The sequence below is a fragment of the Ovis aries genome, chromosome 26 (genome assembly GCF_016772045.2).
Source record: "Ovis aries strain OAR_USU_Benz2616 breed Rambouillet chromosome 26, ARS-UI_Ramb_v3.0, whole genome shotgun sequence".
NCBI lineage: Eukaryota > Metazoa > Chordata > Mammalia > Artiodactyla > Bovidae > Ovis > Ovis aries.
The window spans coordinates 3,979,579-3,998,281 of NC_056079.1; the positions used below are offsets into that span (position 1 = coordinate 3,979,579).

General features: G+C 36.9%; 1 protein-coding gene across 1 annotated transcript in view; it reads right to left on the bottom strand.

Annotated features, from left to right (window-relative positions):
- CSMD1 (CUB and Sushi multiple domains 1) overlaps positions 1-18,703 on the bottom strand; it is a 2,070,567-nt gene that overhangs the window by 1,677,787 nt on the left and 374,077 nt on the right. The window contains exon 2 of the mRNA XM_042241416.1: positions 8,315-8,531. Within this exon, the coding sequence (XP_042097350.1) occupies positions 8,315-8,531 (217 nt within the window). The remainder of the gene's footprint in view (positions 1-8,314; positions 8,532-18,703) is intronic.

The window sequence follows — 18,703 nt, forward strand, 5'->3', positions numbered from 1 at the left end:
CACAGCAAATGAAATAATAAAATGAAAAGGCAACATACAGAAGAAAATATTTGCAAATTAAGTGACCAATGATGCATTACCTTCTAAAATGTTAAAACAGCTCATGAAGCTCAATATAAAACAAACAACAACAAAAAAAAACACCCAATCAAAAAATGGGCTAAAGATCTGAATAGAATTTCTCTAAAGAAGACATACAGATGGCCAAGAGGCACATGAAAAGGTGCTCAACATCACTAATTATTAGAGAAATCCAAATCAAAGGTTCAATCAGGTATCACCTCACACTAGTCAGCACTGTCATCTTCAAATAATCTACAAACAATAAATGCTAGAGAGGGTGTAGAGAAAAGGTAACCCTCCTACATTATTGGAGGAATATAAACTGATACAACCACTACAGAGAACAGTATGTAGGTTCCTTCAAAACCTAAAAATAGAGCTACCATATAATTCAGCAGTCCTACTCCTGGATATATCTGTTAAAAAAATAATAATTTGAAAAGATACATGTACCCTAATGTTCACAGCAACACTATTCACAATAATCAGGACATGGAAGCAATCTAAATATCTATCCATGGTGGAATGGGTAAATATGATGTGGTATATATATATATATATATGTATATATACACACACACACACACACACACACACACACACAATAGCATATTACTCAACTATAAAAAAGAACAAAATAATGCCATTTGCAGTGGCATTTATGGACTTAAGAGATTGGCATATTGAGTGCAGTAAGCCAGACAGAGAAAGACAAAAACTGCATATCACTTATATGTGGAATCTAAAAAAAGAAAATAGTACATGTGAATCTATTTACAATACAGAAATAGAGTCACAGATATATAAAACAAACATTGTTACAAAGAAAGAAAAAGGGGGAGAGATAAATTAGGAGATTGTGGTTGACATATGTGTGCTACTGTATGTGAAATGTTGGGCTGTGCTTAGTCGCTCAGTCATGTCCAACTCTTTGCGACCCCATGGACTTGCCAGACTCCTCTGGCCGTGGATTCTCCAGACAAGAATATTGGAGTGGGTTGACATTTCCTCCTCCAGGGAATCTTCCCAGCCCAGAGATCAAATCCAGGCCTCCCACATTGCAGGCAGATTCTTTACTGTCTGAGCCAAAAGGGAAGTAAAGTATACACCAGGGAATACTCTATAATAATGTTTATAGGAATGGAATCTAAAAAGTAGTAGGTATGTACATATGCATAACTGATTCACTTTACTAATATAACATTGTAAATCAAATATACTCCCATAAAAATTAATTTAAAAAGTGAGTAACTAAAGTTTTAATTCTAGATTATCTAGGAGCAGGTTTCTATTTCTGATTTGAGTCTAATAATTTCTTTTGTGCTCACAAGAAGTCTTCATTTAATGCTCAATATACTGTATTGCTGTTTTTCTGATTTACTTTGCTCTATATAATAGGCTTCAGTTTTATCCACCTCATTAGAACTGATTCCAATGCATTATTTTTAATAGCTGAGTAATATTCCACTGTGTATGTGGACCACAACTTTAGAGTGGGAGAAAATAATACCAAATGAAGCAACTGACAAAGAATTAATCTCAAAAATATACAAACAACTCCTGCAGCTCAATTCTAGGGGGGAAAAAAAAAGGCAACCCAATCAAAAAATGGGCCAAAGAATGAAACAGACATTTCTCCAAAGAAGACATACAAATGGCTAACAAACACATGAAAAAAATGCTCAACGTCACTCATTATCAGAGAAATGCAAATCAAAACCACAATGAGGTACCATCTCATGCCGGTCAAAATGGCTGCTATCCAAAAGCCTATTAACAATAAATGCTGGAGAGGGTGCAAAGAAAAAGGAACCCTCTTACACTGTTGGTGGGAATGCAAACTAGTACAGCCACTCTGGAGAACAGTGTGGAGATTCCTTAAAAAACTGGAAATAGAACTGCCATATGACCCAGAAATCCCACTGCTGGGCATACACACCAAGGAAACCAGAATTGAAAGAGACATGTGTATCCCAATGTTCATCTCAGCACTGTTGACAATAGCCAGGACATGGAAGCAACCTAGATGTCCATCAGCAGGCAGAGCAAAGTAAGTCAGAAAGAAAAAACACCAATACAGTATATTAATGCACACATATGGAATTTCAAAAGATGGTAATGATGACCCTATATGGGAGACAGCAAAAGAGACACAGATGTATAGAACAGTCTTTTGGACTCTGTGGGAGAAGGTGAGGGTGGGATGATTTGAGAGAATAGCATTGAAACATGTATATTACCATATGTGAAATAGATCACCAGTCCAGGTTCGATGCATGAGATGGGTGCTCAGGGCTGGTGCACTGGGATGACCCTGAGGGGTGGGATGAGGAGGGAGGTGGGAGGGAGGATCAAGGTGAGGGACACATGTACACCCATGGCTGATTCATGTCAATGTATGGAAAAAAAAAAAAAAACCCACCACAATATTGCAGAGAAAGTTAAACTCATTCTATGAGGCCACCATCACCCTAATACCAAAACTAGACAAAGATGCCACAAAAAAAGAAAACTACAGACCAATATCACTGATGAACATAGATGCAAAACTCCTTAACAAAATTCTAGCAAACAGAATCCAACAACATGTTAAAAAGATCATACATCATGACCAAGTGGGCTTTATCCCAGGGATGCAAGGTTCTTCAATATCTGCAAATCAATCAGTGTAATACACTGCATTAACAAATTGAAAGATGAAAATAATATGATTATCTCAATAGATGCAAAGAAAGCCTTTGACAAAATTCAACATCCATTTATGATAAAAACCCTCCAGAAAGCAGGAATAGAAGGAACATACCTCAACATAATAAACAATATATATGAGAAACCCACAGCAAACATTATCCTCAATGGTGAAAAATTGAAAGCATTTCCCCTAAAGTCAGGAATAAGACAAGGGTGCCCACTTTCACCACTGCTATTTAACGTAGTTTTGGAAGTTTTGGCCACAGCAATCAGAGCAGAAAAAGATATAAAAGGAATCCAAATTGGAAAGGAAGAAGTAAAACTCTCACTGTTCGCAGATGACATGATCCTCTACATAGAAAACTCTAAAGACCCTACCAGAAAATTACTAGAGCTAATCAATGAATATAGTAAATTTTCAGGATATAAAATCAACACACAGAAATCCCTTGCATTCCTATACACTAACAATGAGAAAACAGAAAGAGAAATTAAGGAAACAATTCCATTCACCATTGCAACGAAAAGAATAAAATACTTAGGAATATACCTACCTAAAGGAACAAAAGACCTATATATAAAAAACTATAAAAAACTGGTAAAAGAAATCAAAGAGGACACAAATAGATGGAAAAATATACCATGTTCATGGATTGGACTAATCAATATAGTGAAAATGAGAATGCCATCCAAAGCAATCTATAGATTCAATGAAATCCCTATCAAGCTACCCATGGTATTTTTCAGAACTAGAATAAATAATTTCACAATTTGTATGGAAATCAAAAAACCTCAAATAGCCAAAGCAATCTTTAAAAAGAAGAATGGAACTGGAGGAATCAACCTGCCTGACTTCAGTCTCTACTACTAAGTCACAGTCATCAAGACAGTATGGTACTGGCACAAAGAGAGAAATATAGATCAATGGAACAAAATAGAAAGCCCAGAGATAAATCCATGCACCTATGGACACCTGTATATAAAAAAAAAGCTATAAAACATTGATGAAACAAATCAAAGATGACAAATAGATGGATAAATATACCATGTTCATGGATCAGAAGAATGAATATAGTGAAAATGAGTATACTATCCAAAGCAATCTATAGATTCAATCGAATCCCTATCAAATTACCAAGAGTATTTTTCACAGAACTAGAACTAATAATTTCACAATTTGTATGATAAGACACCTTATCTTTGACAAAAGAGGCAAAAATATACAACGGAGAAAAGACAATCTCTTTAACAAGTGGTGATGGGAAAACTGGTCAACCACTTGTAAAAGAATCAAACTAGATCACTTTCTAACACCATACACAAAAATAAACTCAAAATGGATTAAAGATCTAAACATAAGACCAGAAACGATAAAACTCCTAGAGGAAAACATAGGCAAAACACTCTCTGACATAAACCACAGCAGGATCCTCTATGACCCATCTCCCAGAATATTGGAAATAAAAGCAAAAATAAACAAATGGGACCTAATTAAAATTAAAAGCTTCTGCACAACAAAGGAAACTCTAAGCAAGGTGAAAAGACAGCCTTCAGAATGGGAGAAAATAATAGCAAACGAAGAAATGGACAAAGAATTAATCTCAAAAATATACAAGCAACTCCTGCAGCTCAGTTCCAGAGAAACAAACGACCCAATCAAAAAGTGGGCCAAAGAACAAAACAGACATTTCTCCAAAGAAGACATACAGATGGCTAACAAACATATGAAATGATGCTCAACGTCACTCATTATCAGAGAAATGCAAATCAAAACCACAATGAGGTACCATTTCATGCCAGTCAGAAGGGCTGCGATCCAAAAGTCTACAAGCAATAAATCCTGGAGAGGGTGTGGAGAAAAGGGAACCCTCTTACACTGTTGGTAGGAATGCAAACTAGTATAGCCATTAGAACAGTGTGGAGATTCCTTAAAAAACTGGAAATAGAAGTGCCACAATACTGTAAAGTAATTAGTCTCCAATTTAAAAAAAACAACAACAATGCTCAATAGCCACATACTAAAAGTTGATTTATTGATGGGTATATAAATCATATATGAGTTTGTTTCATACAGATAATCCAAAATGAAACATACACTGTACACTATTGCTTTGTTTAAAGTTTTTTTTGTTACATAGGTTAAATCAAATATTCTTACTAAATTTCAAGTTACAAAATAAACATGAGTAATTCTTAACCTCAAATTCTGTTAGCTGGGTATTACATCTAAATCTTGTGTAATTTATATTAAAAAGTTTATCTATTGTATTTGCACAAAATACATTTCTTTATAATAAAATGATCAAGTTGTTTAATATTATACACTGTCAATTTTCATTAGTGCACTTTTTGAGCTGCTAAAAACAGTTTGTACAGAAGTAACACAACCAGAGACCATGACAGCTCTAAGTGGTAGCTTCCCTGACAACTGAGTGAATCGGCAGCTCGCAGTCAAGTCTCTCACAAAAATGCCCTTTGTTTGAATTCCAGAGATTCTCTGGGTTGCAATTTAATTTTATTTGAGAAATAAACAACTGTTCCAAGATACAACAGGAAACAAATAGCCTTGGAGTCTACCTCAACCTTATTAATTAGATTTCAATACTATCATTATACAACTACTTTGTCCATTAACTAATGTTGGAATACTACAACCTGCTCACATATATGCCTTAATAATGAGAACATTTTTTATTTCACATCATTACTTTTCCTATTTCATAACATTATTTATTTGCTATTTCACACCATTCTTGATTCAAATTTTATATTTGTAAAGACCCTTGGAGCATGGCAACCCACTCCAGTATGCTTGCCTGGAGAATCCTCATGGACAGAGGAGACTGGGGGGCTGCAATCCATGGGGTCGCAAAGAATTGGGCATGACTGAGTGACTAAGCACAGCACACTTGGCAGTTATTATTGGAATTCTGTTTCTGATATGCTTTGGGAATTTGTTAGGACACCTGAAATGGTCACTTCTGTGGCCCAGAAGAATTATAATATACTATTAGGATGTCCACTCAAAGAGGCATTCTGAGTATGGAGTTCAGAGGAAAAGTTATATGATTTAATAGAAAGACAAAAACATCTTCCTTACTGTAAGGACAGGAAACACATAGAATTGTGACTTGCTTTTCATGAAAACTGTCAAGTAACTGAGTAAATTTGTGCAAAGCCAAGCAGTTTTTTTTTTCTTTCTTATCAGCCTTCCTTACTTTCTCTAGTTAAAATATCTAAGTGAGTAATTAATATTAATAAAGTGCCAATATTAATAAAGTACCTCAGAATAAAATACAATGAATATAACAATTCTAACCTTAATATTTCTACTGCTGATCCTGCTATAAAACTTAAGATGGCAGGTATGCCTGTTCCTAAACTTTATAGTTTTAACATATAAAGTGTTACTCATTCAGTCGTGTCCAAATTTTTGTGACTCCGTGGATTGTAGCCCACCAGGCTCCTTTATCCATGGAATTCTCCAGGCAAGAATACTGGAATGGGTAGCCATTCCCTTCTCCAGGGGAATCTTCCCAACCCAGGGAATGAACCCAGTTCTCCTGCATTGCAGGCAGATACTTTATGGTCTGAGCCACCAGGGAAGATCATTAACATACAAAATGTTTGTAGTATCAACTTAAAAACTTAAGGGAATAATAAATTGTTTAAAGACAGATTGGGCTTCCCTGGTGACTCAGATGGTAAAGAATGCCTGAAATGCAGGAGACCTGGGTTTGATCCCTGTGTCAGGAAGAGGAGAAGGGAAAGGCTACCCATTCCAGTATTCTTGCCTGGGAAATCCTATGGACAGAGAAGACTGGTGGCTACAGTCCATAGGGTCACAAAAGAGTTGAACATGACTTAGCAACTAAACAACATCAAAGTTGAGAAAATTAATATTTAAGATAGATTTCCTTTAAAATAGAATAGAATTATAGAAATTATAAGAGTTATAGTGATTGGAAATATCAACCGAATTTTTCTTTCTTTTTTCTTTTCTTTTTTTTTTTTTTTTTGCTATTTGTTTTATAAGCAACAGAAGTTTATGTAATCGTATAACTACTTTGGAAACTGCTCCCCCAACCCCAAATAATGCCTGAACCTACTGAGTGAATAAAAATGACTTTAGATATTTTAAAATAATAGATTTGAAGATCATTTGTAGTTTTCCCCTCAGAACAGGAGTGCTTTCAGCTGGACAGTAAATTAAAAACCACATCCAACAGATGATCGATCTGGCTGCATCTGAGACAACTCCTGGGAAAGCTACCATGCAGAAGCTGGGCACTCTTCCTCACAGAAAAAATATTTTTTACTTCCACATGCAATAGGCTTTGTTTCAATCAAAAGAGAAAGAATTACTTTTAACACGGAGTTATATGCCTTAATAGTTGAGTTAACTGGATTATCTATTTTTTTGTCACAACTCTTTGGAGTTTTTATTACAGTTCTCTCTGTTATTACAAAATAGCACTATTCCCTAGTAGAATCATTTATGTGGAATAAAAACTAGTAAATAACTAATAGAAGAGCATCAGAGAGATTAAGAAATCTCGCATCAAATTAACAAGTACTGCCTATGTAGATACTTTGTCCAAACACACTGGCCCATGCATCCTTGACAAGCAGAAAGCAAGCTTGGCTAAGGAGTCCATAAAGGAGGTAGCCATATGCAGTAAGTCTCAAAAAGGACAACAGGAAAAGCAGACAGTAACACTGAAGATGGATCAGAAAAAAAACTATAAGGTGTTTTATATCTGAAAATGCATAAAGAAATGCAATTAGAATATTTTGAAATATAGTTGTAATATATTTTTCACACATTGACTAGCTAGTTAATACATTGATATTCATATACATTTTTGTTATATATTTATTAATATATTAAGAAATGCCAATGTCTTTGAAATGGATATTCCTTATTTCTTAGCCAAAATTAAAAAAAAAGAAGATGGCTATATTGTACAGATACAATCTTGGTGATAAATTAAAAATATAACTTACAATCATCCCAGGAAATATTATTCTTTCTTCATGGTGAAAAATCATATATCAAAAGAGAAAGCTAATGAGCAATGGGATGTATTATGACAGTGCAAACCAAAATTTTTCCAAAGCGCAATATTTTTCCATGCTTTTATCCCACCCGCCTCCTATGTCCTTTGTAGTGAATATATTCTATGACAATATCAAGGTTCCTTTTGTTGTTCTCTAAATTGTACTCAGACATGTACCTTTGTGCCTTTTCTCTCAAACCCACAGTTGCTTAAAAACAATGGTGTATTGTAACTGTAGTTAAATTACCTTGGCAACAGTTTTACCCATCTTGAACAATTTGATATCAATTAATGAAGTCAGTGATTGCTTTCAGTAAGAATCTGTGCTTTTACAGATTGAAAACATGGTGCACACATCCCCAATCTTTACTTTTTCTTTATAGTAACTAAGATGTTACTTTCTGGTCATTAAATTCAAATTCTAACCCCAATAAAGTTTCAGAATTTGAGTATGTCAAACCATGCCACCTGGTCTGTAATAAGAAGAGCCGACACCTTACCTCACTTTCAGATTGCCCTGTTGGAGCTGTCCATCATACACTGACAGAATATCGAAATCCTCTTCCAGAGCAAAGGTGTGGAAGGACAGCTGTATCCGATTGCGCTCCCCCGTGATGATGATCCAGGTGCAGTTGGCATAGTTGGGGTAGCCATGGGGGAACCCCGGGCTCTCGATGGTGCCATTGGGACCCTGAACTAAGCCCCCGCAGTTCTGACCTGGAAAAGAACACACACCAGAAAGCATATGAGCTTAGCCTGTCTTTAAGCTATTCTTTGTAAAATTTTCCAGCCATTATGGCCATTTATTTATTTTTTTGGTCACACTGTCTGGTTTGGAGGCTCTCCCCTTTTCACTCTCCCTTTTCTCCCCAAGGTAACCTCTATCTCCTCCCTCCCCCTTCTCTTCTCTACTTAACTCTGTGAATCTCTCTGTGTGTTCTGGACTGTGGAGAACACTTAGGGAACTAATTACTGGCTAGATTGGTCTCTCCCCTTTGACTCCCTCTCTTCACCTCCTGGTCACCACTATCTCCCTCCTCCCACTTCTCTTCTCCATGTAACTGAACCTCTTTGGATGTCCCTCACTGTGGAGAATTTTTTCACCATTAACCTAGGTGTTTTATCATCTGTGCTGTATGGGTGGAGAACTCTTGAGGCTACTGTAAGAATAAGACTGAAAGCCAGAGGCAGGAGTCTTAAATCCAAAACTTGAGAACATCAGAGAACTCCTGATTCCATGGAATATTGTAGACAAGAGTGCATCCCAAAGCCTCCATACCTACACTAAAACCAAGCTCCACACAAGAGCCAACAAGTTTTGGAGCAAGACATATCATGCTAATTCTCCAGCAAAGCAGGAACACAACCCTGAGCATTAAAATACAGGCTACCCAAAGCCATACTAAACCCACAGACACCCCAAACTCACTACTGGACACTCCATTGCACTCCAGAGAGAACAGATCTAGCTCCACCCACCAAAACACAGACACAGGAAACCTTGACAAGCTACTAGTCCAACCCTACCCACAGGGAGTAAATTCCACAATAAACAGGAACCACAAACTAACAGCCCACAGAAAGGGATCCCCAAACACAGCAATCTAAACAAAATGAAAAGGCAGAGAAATATTCAGCCGGTAAAGGAACATGGTAAATGCCCACCAAACCAAACCAAAGAGGAGGATATAGGGAGTCTACCTGAAAAATAATTCAGAATAATGATAGTAAATATGATTCAAAATCTTGGAAACAAAATGGAGTTACAGATAAATAGACTGGAGACAAGGATTGAAAAGATACAGAAATGTTTAACAAGGACCTAGAAGAAATAAAAAAGAGTCAACCAATAAAGCAACAACTGAGATCAAAAGCACTCTGGAGGGAACCAACAGTAGAACTGACACAGAAGATGATAGGATAAGTGAGGTGGAAGATAGAATGGTGGAAATATATGAAGCAGAGAGGAAAAAAGAAAAAAAAAGAATTAAAAGAAATGAAAACAACCTCAGAGACCTCTGGGGCAATGTTAAGTGCTACAACATTTGAATCAAAGGAGTCCCAGAAGAAGACAAAAAGAAAGGGCAAGAGAAAATACTTGAGGATATAATAGCTGAAAACTTCCCTAAAGTGGTGAAGGAAATAGCCACCCAAGTCCAAGGAACCCAGAGAGTCCCAAACAGAATACACCCAAAGCAAAACACACAAAGACACATGTTAATCAAATTAATGAATATCAAACATAAATAGCAAATATTAAAAGCAGCAAAAGAAAAGCAAAAAATTACACACAAGGGGTTCCCCATAAGGATAACAGCTGATCTTTCAATAGAAACTCTTCAGCCAGAAGGAAACGGCAGGGTATACTTAAAGTGATGAAAGAGAGAAACCTACAACCCAGATTATTATACCCAGCAAGGATCTCATTCACATATGAAAGAGAAAACAAAAGCTTTATAGACAAGCAAAAGCCAAGAAAATTCAACACCACCAAACCAGCTGTTCAACAAATGCTAAAGGATCTTCTCTAGACAGGAAACACAGAAAAGGTGTATAAACTCAAACCTAAAACAACAAAGTAAATGGCAATGGGATCATATTTATCAATAATTACTTTAAATGTAAATGGTTGAATGCCCCAACCAAAAGACAAAGACTGGCTGAATGGATACAAAAACAAGATCCCTATATATGCTGTCTACAAGAGACCCACCTCAAACCAAGGGATACATACAGACTGAAAGTGAAGGGCTGGAAAAAGATATTTCATGCAAATGGAGACCAAAAGAAACCAGGATAAAATAGACTTTGAAATAAAGGCCATGAAAAGAGACAAAGAAGTGCACTACATAATGATAAAAGGCTCAATCTAAGAAGAATATATAACAATTATAAATATATATGCACCAAATATATATGCACCATATATGCAGCATCATAATATGTAAGGCAAATGCTAACAAATATGAAAAGGGAAATTAACAGTAACACAATAATAGTGGGAGACTTTAATACCCCACTCACACCTATGGATAGATCAAGCAAATAGAAAATTAGCAAGGAAACACAAACTTTAAAAGATATGATGGACCAGTTAGACCTAATTGATATCTATAGGACATTTCACCGCAAAACAATGAATTTCACCTTTTTCTCAAGTGCACATGGAATATTCTCCAGGATAGATCATATCCTGAGCCATGAATCTAGCCTTGGAAAATTTTTTAAAAAATTAAATCATTTCAAGAATTTGTTTCTGATCACAGCATGTTAAGATTAGATATCAACTACAAGAGAGAAAAAAAAACCTATTACAAATACAAATATATGGGGACTAATACAACACACTTCTAAATAACCAACAAATCACAGAAGAAATAAAAATATGCACAGAAACAAATGAAAATGAAAACACAACCCAAAAGCTATGGGATTCAGTAAAAACAGTGCTAAGGGGAAGGTTCAGAACAATACAAGCTTACCCGAAGAAACAAGAGAAAAATCAAATAAATAACCTAACTATACACCTGAAGCAACTAGAAAAAGAAGAAAAGAAGAAACCCAGGGTTAGTAGAAGTAAATAAATCATAAAAATTATGGGAGAAATACATGAAAAACAAACAAATGAGACTATAGCAAAAATCAGCTAAACTAAAAGCTGATTCTTTGAGAAGATAAATAAATTGACAAATCATTAGCCAGACTCATCAAGAAAAAAATGAGAAGAATCAAATCAATAAAATTAGAAATGAAAATGGAGAAATCACAACAGACAACACAGAAATACAAAGGATCATAAAAGATTACTATCAGCAACTATATGCCAATAAAATGGACAACTTGGAATAAATGGACCGATTTTTAGAAAAATATAACCTTCCAAAATTGAACCAGGAAGAAACAGAAAATCTTAACAGACTCAATCCAAGCATGGAAATCAGAACTGCAATCAAAAATCTCCCAACAAACAAAACAGATGGATTCACAGGTGAATTCTACCAAAAATTTGGAGAAAGGCTAACACCTATCCTACTCAAACTCTTCCAGAAAAATGCAGAGGAAGGTAAACTTCCAAACTCGTTCTATGAGGCCACCATCACCCTAATACCAAAACCAGACAAAAATGCCGCAAAAAAAGAAAACTACAGGCCAATATCACTGATGAACATAGATACAAAAATCCTCAGCAAAATTCTAGTATACAGAATCCAACAACATATTAAAAAGATCATATATCATGATCAAGTGGGCTTTATCTCAGGGATGCAAAAATTCTTTAATATTCACAAATCAAAATCAATGTGATACACCACATTAACAAGTTGAAAGATAAAATCCATATGATTATCTCAATAGATGCAGAGAAAGCATTTGACAAAATTCAACATCCATTTATGATTAAAAAAAAAAAAACCCTCCAGAAAGTAGGCATAGAAGAAACATACCTCAACATTTAAAAAGCCATAGATAATAAAACCACAGCAAACATTATCCTCAATGGTGAAAAACTGAAAGCATTTCCCTAAAGTCAGGAACAAGACAAGGGTGCCCACTCTCACCACTACTATTCAACACAGTTTTATAAGTCGTAGGCACATTAATCAGAGAAGAAAAAGAAATAAAAGGAATCCAGATTGGAAAAGAAGTAAAGCTCTTACTGTTTGCAGATGGGATGATCCTCTACATAGAAAACCCTAAAGTCTTCACCAAAAAATTACTAGAGCTAACCAATGAATAAAGTTGCAAGATATAAAATTAGTACACAGAAATCCTGTGTGTTCCTATACATTAACAATGAGAAAACAGAAAGATAAATTAAGGAAACAATTCCATTCACCACTGCAACAAAAAGAATGAAATACTTAGGAATAAATCTAACTAACTGAACTGAACTGAAAAAAACAAAAGACCTATATATAGAAAACTATAAAATGCTGATGAAGGAAATCAAAGAGGACGCAAATGGATGGAGAAATATACCATTTCCATGGATCTGAAGAATCAATATAGTGAAAATGAGTATACTATCCAAAGCAATCTATAGATTCAATGCAATCCCTATCAAGCTACCAACAGTATTTTTCACAGAACTAGAACAAATAATTTCACAGTTTGTGTGAAAATACAAAAAATCTTCAAATAGCCAAAGCAATCTTTAGAAAGAAGAAACGAACTGGAGAAATCAGCCTTCATGACTTCAGACTATACTACAAAGCTACAGTCATCAAGACAGTATGGTACTGGCACAAAGACTGAAAGATAGATCAATCCAACAAAATAGAAAGCCCAGAGATAAATCCACACACCTATGGACACCTTATCTTTGACAAGGGAGACAAGAATATACAATGGAGAAAAAACAATCTCTTTAACAAGTGGTGCTGGGAAAACTGGTCAACAACCTGTAAGAGAACTAGAACACTTTCTAATACCATGCATAAAAATAAACTCAGAATGGATTAAAGATCTAAATGTAAGGCCAGAAACTATAAAACTCCTAAAGTAAAACATAGGCAAAACACTTTCTGCCATAAATCATAGCAAGATAAACCACCTACCAGCATAATGGAAATAAAAGCAAAAATAAACAAATGGGACCTAATTAAGTTTAAAAGCTTTTGCACAATGAAGGAAACTATAAGCAAGGTGAAAAGACAGTCTTCAGAGTGGGGGAAAATAATAGCAAATTAAGCAATTGTCAAAGAATTAATCTCAAAAATATACAAGCAGCTAATGCAGCTCAATATCAGAAAAATAAATGACCCAATCAAAATATGGACAAAAGAAGTAAACAGAAATTTTTCCAAAGAAGACATACAGATGGCTAACAAACACATGAAAATATCCTCAACATCACTCCTTATCAGAGAAATGCAAATCAAAACCACAATGAGGTACCATCTCACACCAGTCTGAAGGGCAGCTATCAAAAAGTCTACAAACAATAAATGCTGGAGAAGGTGTGGAGAAAAAGGAATCCTCTTACACTGTTGGTGGGAATGCAAACTAGTACAGCCACTATGGAGAACAGTGTGGAGATTCCTTTAAAAACTGGAAAAAAAAAAAAAAACTGTCATCTGACCCAGCAATCCCACTGCAGGGCATACACACCAAGTTAACTAGAAGTGAAAGAGACACATGTACCCCAATGTTCACTGAAGCACTGTTTACAATAGCCAGGACATGGAAGCAACCTAGATGTCCATGGGCAGACAAATGGATAAGAAAGCCATGGAACATATGCACAATGCAATATTACTCAGCTATTAAAAAGAACACGTTTGAATCATTTCTAATGAGGTGGATGAAACTGGAGTTTATTAAACAGAGTGAAGTAAGTCAGAAAGAAAAACACCAATTCAGTATATTAATACATATATATGGAATTTAGAAAGATGGTAACAATGACCCTATATGCAAGACAGCAAAAGAGACATAGATCTAAAGAAGAGACTTTTGGGCTCTGTGGGGAAAGGCAAGGGTGGGCTGATTTGAGAGAGTAGTATTGAAACATGTATGTTCACTTCAGTTCAGTTCAGTCGCTCAGTCATGTCCGGCTCTTTGTGACCCCATAAATCACAGCTCGCCAGGCCTCCCTGCTCATCACCATCTCCTGGAGTTCACTCAGACTCATGTCCATTGAATCCGTGATGCCATCCAGCCATCTCATCCTGGGTAGTCCCCTTCTCCTCCTGCCCCCAGTCCCTCCCAGCATCAGAGAACGTGTATGTTACCAGATGTGAAGTAGATCACTCCTCCAAGTTCGATGCATGAAACAGGCTGCTCAAAGCCAGTGCACTAGGACTACCTGGGCGATGGGATGAGGCGGGCGGTGGGAGGAGGGGTTCAGGATGGGGGGGCACATGTACACCCATGGCCGATCCATGTCAATGTATGGCAAAAACCACTACAATATTAAAAAGCAATTAGCCTCCAATTGAAATAAATATTTTTTTAAGTTAAAAAAAAAAGGAAGAGGTGACAACAAAGGATGAGATGATTGGATGGCATCATTGACTCAATGGAACTGAGTTTGAAAAACTCCAGGGGATAGTGAAGGACAGGGATGTCTGGTGTGCTGCAGTCCACGGGATCACAAAGAGTCAGATATGACCGAGTTAGTGAAAAACAAAACTAAAGTAAAGGCTCAGAGTCAGGAATGGGTGAGTTTCGGCTTCCCCATGCAGGTTGTAGGGTAACCCATACTTGGTTCACTCTTCTTCCTATTTGCCTTAGAGAGGAGAAATTAGCATAGCTTATTTAGTGTTCAAGGTCTAAATATTTATTGCTGCGATTGATTAACAATAAGAAATATTTATTTGGTCTTTGTCCTCTCTGGCAAACAGCTCCTAAATCTTTTGGAATTTTTCAGGTGATGTGGATGTGAATGACTTTTGTTGTGCTGATGAGGCAAATTTTGGACCAGGCATAGGGGGTGGGACTGATTGTCAGGAGAACTTCACCTGGTGATTAGAGGGTGAGAACTTTGAATCAGCCTCCTGACCTTTGGAGGGTGGGAGAGAGGAGCTGGAGGGTGATCAACGGCCAATGGCCAGTGTTTTAATCAAGCGTGCCTGTGTAACAAGGCCTTTTCTCAAGAGCTGGTTTTAGGCAGCCTTGGTTTCTCAAGATGCTGTGGAACTGACTCTAACATCAGGCTTCCCTGGCAGTTCTCAGATTTCAGGACCAATTCCAAAAACAGGACCCTTGTTAAATTTTTTATTTTGTAAATTGCAGCCCTGGGATACCAACAAGGATCTTCTGCTCAAGGGACATCATCTGGGAGATTAGTAACAGCCCCACATCTGGACCAAGTACATTCCTGCCCCTCAACAAGCCCTAAAATTCCTCCCTTCCAGCCTCACCAGTCTGGCTCCTTTTGGCCACTCCTTGTCATTCATCCAGCTCCTCTTGCTCCCTGGTTTGTTCCTCATCTGTTCTTTCTGCCTCCCTTTCCCAGGTAACTACTCCTGTATATTAAGCCTTCAGGGACATGCTAATAGGCCCCTGTAGTTGTTTATATGCTTTCTGTGCCTTACCCCAAAGTGTCCCCTCCATGACTACAGCTCAGGCAGACTGGATGAAAAAGAGAAGAAGCTAAGAGATGGATGGTGGATTCTTCGAACTTCCCTAATGAATACACTTGAATCATTTTAACCATAAATATCATGGTAGTGTGTGGGAATAAAATAACTCCTGTGAAATTGTTCCAACATTGAGTTTACATGAGGCTAGCTCTTCAGTACGGCTCCCAGTGTGGCTTATAGGTAAGAATCCACGTGCAATACAGGAGATGCAGGAGAGTCAATCTCTGGGTCAGGAAGATTCCCTGGAGGAGGGCATGGTGACCCACTCCAGTATTCTTGCCTGGATAACCCCATGGACAGAGGAGCCTGGTGGGCTACAGTCCATGGGGTCACAAAGAACTGGACACAACTGAAGTGACTGAGCATGCACAGAGCTCCTAAATAGCCCCTGCAAATGGTGTTCAGTGTTTCATTCCTTCTTAACCTGGCCATTTTCCACCAAGATATTTAAATGTATTTAAATGTTTTTACACTAAGAATATTAGGTAAGAATATTAATAATCTGGGCACACTCAGATTTCTGCATAGAATAGAAGCCCGTGAATACAAGTATCCTAGCTTTTACTGTTGAGCGACAAACAAAATTATTTCCAACAACATTTTACACTTAAAAAAATCATTCACCATAGAAGCTCTCACTGAGCTCAAACGTTATCAAATGCTGTGGGAGTTTGCTAAATCTTAAAAAAAATAAAAATAAAAATAAAAGATTTAATGAAAGGGATTTATGAGTTTAAAACCAAAGAACTAATAAGAAGCCTATTTTCCACTAAATTTAAATCTAACAATAACACTGTAACAAGTAGATATTAAAGCTGTGGGGTTTTGAAAAGTCGTTAAATAAAATAGCTTTTCTGATTTATCTAGCAATTGTTGCTTCACAGTAAATCAAAAAAGTGAAGACTTGATTAGAATTGGAAGAAAGAAAAGTAAATGCAACATAAAAAATGTTATCTGGAAGTGGTTACTATTATAGACCCCATCATAGTGAACCCAGAGAAGGCAATGACACCCCACTCCAGGACTCTTGCCTGGAAAATCCCACGGGCAGAGGAGCCTGGTGGGCTGCAGTCCATGAGGTCACAAAGAGTAGGGCACGACTGAGCGACTTCACTTTCACTTTTCATTTTTATGCTTTGGAGAAGGAAATGGCAACCCACTCCAGTGTTCTTGCCTGGAGCATCCCAGGGATGGGGGAGCCTGGTGGGCTGCCGTCTATGGGGCAGCACAGAGTTGGACACGACTGAAGCGACTTAGCAGCAGTAGAAGTAGCATGGTGAACCAGATGATCAGATATTAAGAATTTTTTTCCTGGGAATAACACTCAGGCTGCATTTGGGTACCAATTATTACATGGTGCTTTGCAGAAGGAGGCACATTTGATCCATAGATAGACTTTACCAAGGGGCCAATTACAAACTTATGGAAGTGCTCAAAAGTCCCTATCAAGCTTGACTACATGCTGCAAATAACTGAGGAACTGTCAAAGTGTCTATGCCTGAGATAGAGTCTGATTTAGCTGGTCTGGGCTGAGAATTTCAAAGACAATACCAGAAATCTCTTGCTACTTAACACACATTTTATTATGATACTACAATGATTTGAATAATGTTTAATCATGTGCAAGCTGAGATAAAAAGTATGTGGGACAGAATAGAAACTTCCAAAATCCCCAGAGAAACAGACTAGATTTATGACAAAAAGATGCCAAAGGCTTGGAGAGAAGGATGGTCTTTTCAGCGATGGTTCTGAGCCCAACTGAATATCCAAATGGGGAAAAATAAATCTTGATTCCTTACCTGACAATATATGCAAACATCAGACCCAAATGAATTACAGATCTGAATGTAAAACAATACTGCTTCCAAAAGAAAACAACATAAAAACATCTTCATAAATGCGTGGTAGGCAAAGATTTCTTAAATAGCACATGAAAAGTAATAATCATAAAAGGAAAATGTGAGCAGGAAATAAAAAAAGGATATACTTTCAACCCATATACTCAACCAATGGCCTGCTCACCATCTAATGAATAAACAAACCTCACAGATCAATAAGAAAAAGGCAACACAGTAAAAAACAATAACTGGTGGTAGCTGGAAATATAGAGCCGGTGAGGATTTTTCTAGAATTGGAGAGATACAAAGTGGTCACAGCATGTACAAGACTCTCTGGCCCTGACTATCTCCTCCAGCTCCCTCCCCCACCCCAGGCCAGGGCCTCTCCTAGAGGTGTAAGGAAATAACATTTTGTGCTAAGGAAAAAAAAATGAGTTATTTGGTCTTTCTTTGTAGAAACAATAACCCCATTTGGTAATGTGGTTCATGCCACACAACTTTTGGTCCCAATAAGGAATTTCAACTTTGCCAGCTATCTCCCTACCCATGAAAATATCTCAAATTTTACTTATAATAAAAGAAGCCAAACGAAAATAATTATTTGCCCAAGCAATAGTGCTACAATGGTATTGACTAGAGTTCCACAGAGTAATCGATATTAATTGGAAATCCATGTGATTACTGAGTCGAAGGACACTTGCTTTGTAACAATTACTTCAAAGCTCTGGTCAGCATCACTGGGATCTATATACAGTTTGTGCTTCCTGACAGACCCACAAAAATAATGGCTGCCGCCATTAATAACTAAATTAAAATTATTCTCCAAATGGAAATCCCAGGATAGAAAATTATTATAATGAACAAACATAAACAATGCATCACTTATATTCTTTGTTAGTGCCAGAATAATACAGGATCATGTGTGTCTGATATAAAGACTGCTTCAGTGGAAAGTGAAAGTTGC